Source organism: Diadema setosum, chromosome 15 (assembly GCF_964275005.1).
Source record: "Diadema setosum chromosome 15, eeDiaSeto1, whole genome shotgun sequence".
In the NCBI taxonomy this organism is placed as follows: domain Eukaryota; kingdom Metazoa; phylum Echinodermata; class Echinoidea; order Diadematoida; family Diadematidae; genus Diadema; species Diadema setosum.
In genome coordinates, this window is record NC_092699.1 from 15,410,794 (window position 1) to 15,416,793 (window position 6,000).

At 42.2% G+C, this 6,000-nt stretch overlaps 1 protein-coding gene across 1 annotated transcript in view; it reads right to left on the bottom strand.

Annotated features, from left to right (window-relative positions):
* The window catches only part of LOC140238557 (rho guanine nucleotide exchange factor 10-like), a 119,226-nt gene extending 117,800 nt beyond the window's left edge, over positions 1–1,426 (bottom strand). The window contains exons 1-2 of the mRNA XM_072318459.1: positions 1,286–1,426; positions 300–966 (exon numbers count right to left, since the gene is read on the bottom strand). Of these exons, the coding sequence (XP_072174560.1) occupies positions 300–966; positions 1,286–1,426 (808 nt within the window). The remainder of the gene's footprint in view (positions 1–299; positions 967–1,285) is intronic.
* Positions 1,427–6,000: the final 4,574 nt, after the last annotated feature.

Below are 6,000 nucleotides of genomic sequence, written 5' to 3' on the forward strand. Positions count from 1 at the left end.
CAACAAGCCAGGCATATGCACAAGCAGCATATTGCAGTTCCCATAGCATTGTAAATGGGTTTTTCATTTCCCTTGGCAGCAAGATGCATATTTTTAGCCTGGTTTTTGATGGGTTGTGCATGCCATTGTGGTACAGACACGGAAGGTGCATTTCAAATTTCGTCACAGAGGGTGCAGTTTTATACCTTATAGTTTGTATATGTGTGTGTCTGTGTGTGTGATTTTTGTGGGTTTTCTTTTTACAAATTTGATGCCATTTTATGATTTTGCAGACAAGATGCTCATGCCCTGAGTCTAACCTTGATAGATCTCATTCTCTGTCCACTCGGTGTATTCGTTCCCGTCCTCGTCCATTTGCAGCTCACCTCCCACGGACGAGCCCAGGATCGGCTCCCGGGCCCGCGTCTTGAACGACGCCCGCGGTATCGTCGCCCGCCCGGCGATCTGGGAGGGGCTCCCAACCAGGGCCTGGCCCGGGTTCTTCGCGTAGCTGCTGGCATAGGGCCCCATGGTGCCCCGGGTGGTGCCCAGGGGGAGGGAGGTGGGGATGGGGCGGGAACCCAGCATGTCGCTCTGGTTGAGTTTGTCGATGAGGCTGGTGACGCGGGACGACCCGAGGTCGTCGCCCTCCGGCCGGTCCGGTGACGTCTCGCTCTGCATGCTCTGGGCGCTGTGGTTGCTGTGGATACTCTGCGCGTCGGCAGCGCTGGAAGCTGATTGGCTGTTGACGCTGGCCACGTCGGCCATGCTCACTGCCGACTGACTGTACTCGTCAATGTCTTCGTTTTCGTTGCGTTCTGGCCAAGTGGACTGCCAGCCATGCTCATGCACTGGACTCGAGTCATGATGGAACGTCGTGGTCTCATACGTGCTGGGCTCTGGCAGCTCGGATTGGATGAGCTCGGTGTAATTTGATTGGTCAAGCTCAGGAATCATGGAATACTGCTCCTCATTTTCTGCTTCATTCTGCAGGGACAAGAAATTACATCAAATCACGTATGATGAACACAACAGTTAAAAGGTGAATTCTGGACCAGTTCAAAGTTTGTCTGAAAACAATGAGTAAAATTTTTCAAATGCGATAGTGAAATTTTGATAAAAATCTGATAAAAATTTTGAAAGATATGAAACTGGGAAATTTGTAAAAGTTTTTTAAAAGGCAATATGAATATGCAAATAGCGAGTTGACGATGTCATCGCCTCACAACTTGCCATATAATTTCCGCATAAAATCTTTGAGATAGGGGCTTCTACTGACCACTCATCAACACTCAGGCTATCTTACCTCATTTGGCAGCAAGATCTCGTAGGTGACCTCGCGCGACTGGTCGCTGCTCGGGGTCGTGGTCGTGTTCGAGTCGCTCGGCGAGTCCAGTATGACCGGTTTGTCCTCATCCGCGTGCGTGTTATCCATGGCATCACTCATGGTCTCTTGACCGTACCACTCTTCAAAAAAATGGTCGACTGATTTTCTGCCGTGTTTGTCGTCGTAAAAGATATTCTCCAAGAAGTCTCAGTTGAAATACTCATGCATGGTACAGATCAAAGTTTGATGGCTCTTCAGCAGCTGTCAAAGATACATGTACCTTTTTTTTTTGCCGAGAGTCAATCTTCGAGGAATTACTTCTCAAAGCATTCTTCTCAGAGATATAAAAGCACTCAGGTCCAAATTACATCAAGAGCAAACACTGAAAGAGTTTTTCTCACTCGAGGAAGGCAAAGTCCACTCCACTCCACCTCAAGACAAGCTCGCTCACCATCCTCCGCCTTATGCCATTGATGATCCTGTTGTCATGGTGATCCTCCTAAGATGTGGACGTGCAATCTTCCAGAAAATCCCCCAACTGCTGTTGTTCTTTCAAGACCGCCTGGGTACACAAAGAAAAAAAAAATTGATGTTAAAAATCATCAGAAAAAGATTTCCAGTTACTGCTTCCCCATTGTTTACCTTCCCCTAAGTGTGACGCGAGAAAAAATTTCACTCAAATCAATTTTCATGATCACAATCTCTTTTGTTGATTTTGTGTCACCTCTTTCCCCGCTTGTTGCATCCCCCGCCTCATTACACAGCTTGAATGATCAATGTGACCCCGATTTTCGTTTCCCACCCGAGATGGAGTCTTGCCCGGGGGGGCTGCAAACCTAGGAGGAACGATGGCTGCTAGTAATTGGTCATCTTGTATTCAATCAAATTCTCCATCACACACGCCTGAAAATCATCCTCATCTGGCAGAGTATATACATTGTACGTGTATCACTGACAAACTCACATTAATTTTCCTTCGTGTTTCGTCATTACCGACATTTTTCATTCGGTCCATTTCATCCTCATCAGGGGCCATTTAAAACAGATATGTCAATCATAGAAACACAGAGATATGTAGTCTGAATATATATAAGTCACACAAATTTACAGAACATTTTCAAAACACACAAGGAAACTTATCTATGGTATACACACTCCTACCTCTACTCCACTCATTCAGCCATCATACTCAAAACTTGTTGACTATCTAAACTGCATACTAGTGTAAGGGACTACACACCATATGCTTCCGAGTGTTGACCAATTCTTCACAATTTACTACATCACATAATTTGACAGGAAATGTGTGCATTTGCCTTGTAAAGATGCCTGATAACAATTACGAATAAACTCAAGAATTTTTCTTTATTCAATTTCACGCAATATACTTTGAATGGATGCTTCTGTCATAACTTTGAAACATGCTCAGTGAAAATGTTGTTGCATGATTATATTTGACCTTTTCATGTGTGGTAGCATGACATACTCCTCCAAAGGTCAATCATCCACTTCCAATCCCTCCCCCCCCCCCCTACCTCAACCCCCCATTCTCAATCTCTCTCTCTGTCTTTATTCATTATGACTGGCAAAGTCACCTTCACGTCCATGATTCGTGACCACCAGAAAAGGCATTGAATTAATCTACATGTATCTATCTATCTACCTATCTATCTCTACCTATCTATGTATCTATCTCTCCCTATCTATGTTTCTCTCTATCTATCTATCTATCTATCTATCTCTGTCACCTTTCTCTCTCTACCTATCTATCTCTACCTATCTATCTATCTATCTATCTCTATCTATCTATCCATCTCTTCATTTTTCTTCTCTCTCTATGGCAAGGTTCACAAGAATTACGAAGGTACAGTGTATGTGCAAGAACCAATCGATAAATCAACGTATGGTATGTGCAAGAACCGCTCGATGAATCAATGCACCTGACTACGAGTCAATGTGGAAAGGGGAAAAGGTTGGGGGAAGGAATAGAAGACTACCCTCACCCCCTCACACAACAGTCGTGCTTTCTTGGACTGATTCTTAAGCTCCACCGCTGGACCTGAATGAATAATATTTGCCCAAATTTAGAGAAAGTCTCTGCTCTAACCTTCTTCTCGTATTCATCCCCCCCCCCTCCTCCACCAACCACTACATACACGAGCTTTTCCTCAGGCAATTTGAATTAATCAATACTGCCCCCCTCTTTCTTAGTCTTGTTTGCTCCCTTCCGTGATAAGAGAGAAAGATGAGTGGAAACTAGAGATTTTCACTGATCAATAGCGCCAAGAAATAGGGGGCAAACGAGAGACGTATGGGGGGAAGAAGAATCCATATTTGCCGGATCAATAGCCGTATTTGCTCGCGTGGGATTAGGTTTCCGTCACGCCAAGATGATTGAGTTCGGTCGCCACGGCAACACAACTGAGTAATTATCTGAATGGCATTCAGAAACGGCGCAGGTCAAGAAGTCAGATTGATATTTCATTTCAAAAAGGCGGAGATGCCGTCCCAGATCTCTACTTCTGCCAATGTAGCAAACCAACGAGGAAGAGTAGGCCGGGAAGACAAACAAGAGGAGATCTTTCAGAATTCTTGTGTCATTTTTACCTAAGCACAAGAAGAACTTGGGCCATTCACAGTGGAATATGCACATTAATGAAAAAAAAAAAAGTGAGAGAAGTCAATTTCATTACAAATATGCTTGACATCATTTCATGACAACGCGACCGATGACGGTGTCGTGGATCCAGGGAATTCCTATAAGGCATCAATGAGGGTTATGCATATAATTGTTTTGTAGATCAAAGGGCAAAAATTACTGTCGCTCTGTTGACAAGGATACGCGGAAGGATGCATGACCACTTGAAGTGTAGTCCCATCTATGTACATCTGTGTGACCATATGTGTTTGCATGAGAGATACATATACGGAGTGTCATGAATTCCCAAGCATAACCGCACGGGGAATATACATATATTATAAGATTTCCTCAAAAGATCTCACGCTATGGTCACATATAATTCCTTGTGACATGTGACCAACTGGCTCAAAACCCACAAAAAGTGGGCCAAAGTGAATTTTCACTTTCTACATAGTTTGAAGGAGTAATCTCTAAGCTTTAAAACAATACATAATTTCAAATTTGACCATCCCATCCCATTCAAAAAGTCACTAAAATAAGAGATAGTTTCATACAAAAGAGAGAGGAGGGGATTTATTATGGTCACTCAGGTGTCCTGTGCAGAAGTATGAATGCAAATCATAGTGAAGCAGTGCTTGTCAAAAAAGAAGAAAAAAAAATGGTCCAGAAAACTACTTACATCTCAAGTTTGGTTCTGTTTAAAGCTGCCAAATTTTGACAGTAGGTAGAGAAGAGATTACTCTCCCACATAAGACGAACTTTAAAAATTTGAGTTGGTCAACCCAAATGACTCTTTTGGTCCATTACAGAGAATCCTTATATGCCACTTTTTGTGGGTTTTGAGCTGAGCAGTCACATGTAGACAGATGTGAAGAGTTCCATTACCTGAGATGCTATTTTGAAATATATTGTTTGATACATCAAGACTGTTATCCCACAATGCATACTGTATATGACACATACATTTGTATTTAGTGAGTCTAATTTTTCGAGAATTGGGACTTCCCAACAAATTTGCGAGTGTGGTGAACAGTACTGAACAGAGAATTGTATGTGTGCACGTCACATTCATGTCGGGATCAGAGTTAATATTTTTGCGTGTTTATGAATTCACGAATTGCGTTCGACTTGCAAAATTCACGAAAATAAAAATCTAGTGAAATATTTGGCATATTCAGTAGTTCAATTTGGTCCCTTTTGATTTGCAAAAAGTTTGTCCCCCCAAATTGAGAGCTAACACATCAGATAGTTTAATAAAAAGCATAAGTCAATTTTAGTGTAATAATGGCTCACAAACATAATTTTTCATCACTAGACTGCTTGGGCCAAGATTTCAACAATGAGGATATTATTTTCTGCTTCCATTTAATACATTAACTTTGATATTCTTTTATACATTCTGTATTTCATTGCTTCACATCAACCTTGCTGTATTACTCGCCGGTACAAGTGAGTGTAAATTGGCTTTGTACGATGCACTTCCCTTTTAAAAGAAGCTCATTTTCTTTCCACTCGTATGCAAGGAGGTATATGCTATGGGTGCAGGGTGTTATTTTACGCTTCGCACATGTCTTCCTTTATTACTTCAATTATACGTGAAATGGGGGATCCCAAACTCCCAGAGCACTCTGAATAAGTAAAAGCGATCAAATTCTGGATCCCAAATTACGGAGAGCAGAGTCTGCGGTATGTCATTTCTCTCCCTCCATCCCTTTTTTCTTCCTCTTGCACTCCTTCTCTCTTACTATCTCTTTCTATTTCTTTCTCTATCTCTTGGTTTATTTGCAATTATCTTGCTTTTAATCATCAAACTACAGGTCTATCTGTCTCTACTGCCTCTCTTTGTTTCACTCTTGATGCTTTTCTTATTCCTCTTGCATACCTGTCTCTCCCCCCCCCCTTCTCTTTTTTTTTTTGTGTCTTGCGCTATCACTGTGCCTCCCTTCTATCTCTTGTTCATCCGTCTTATTCTTTCTCTATATCTCTCTTGCTATATAAACAAATATCTTTATTATCCATATCTGTCCTTCCCTTCCCTCTCTTGCTTCATCTC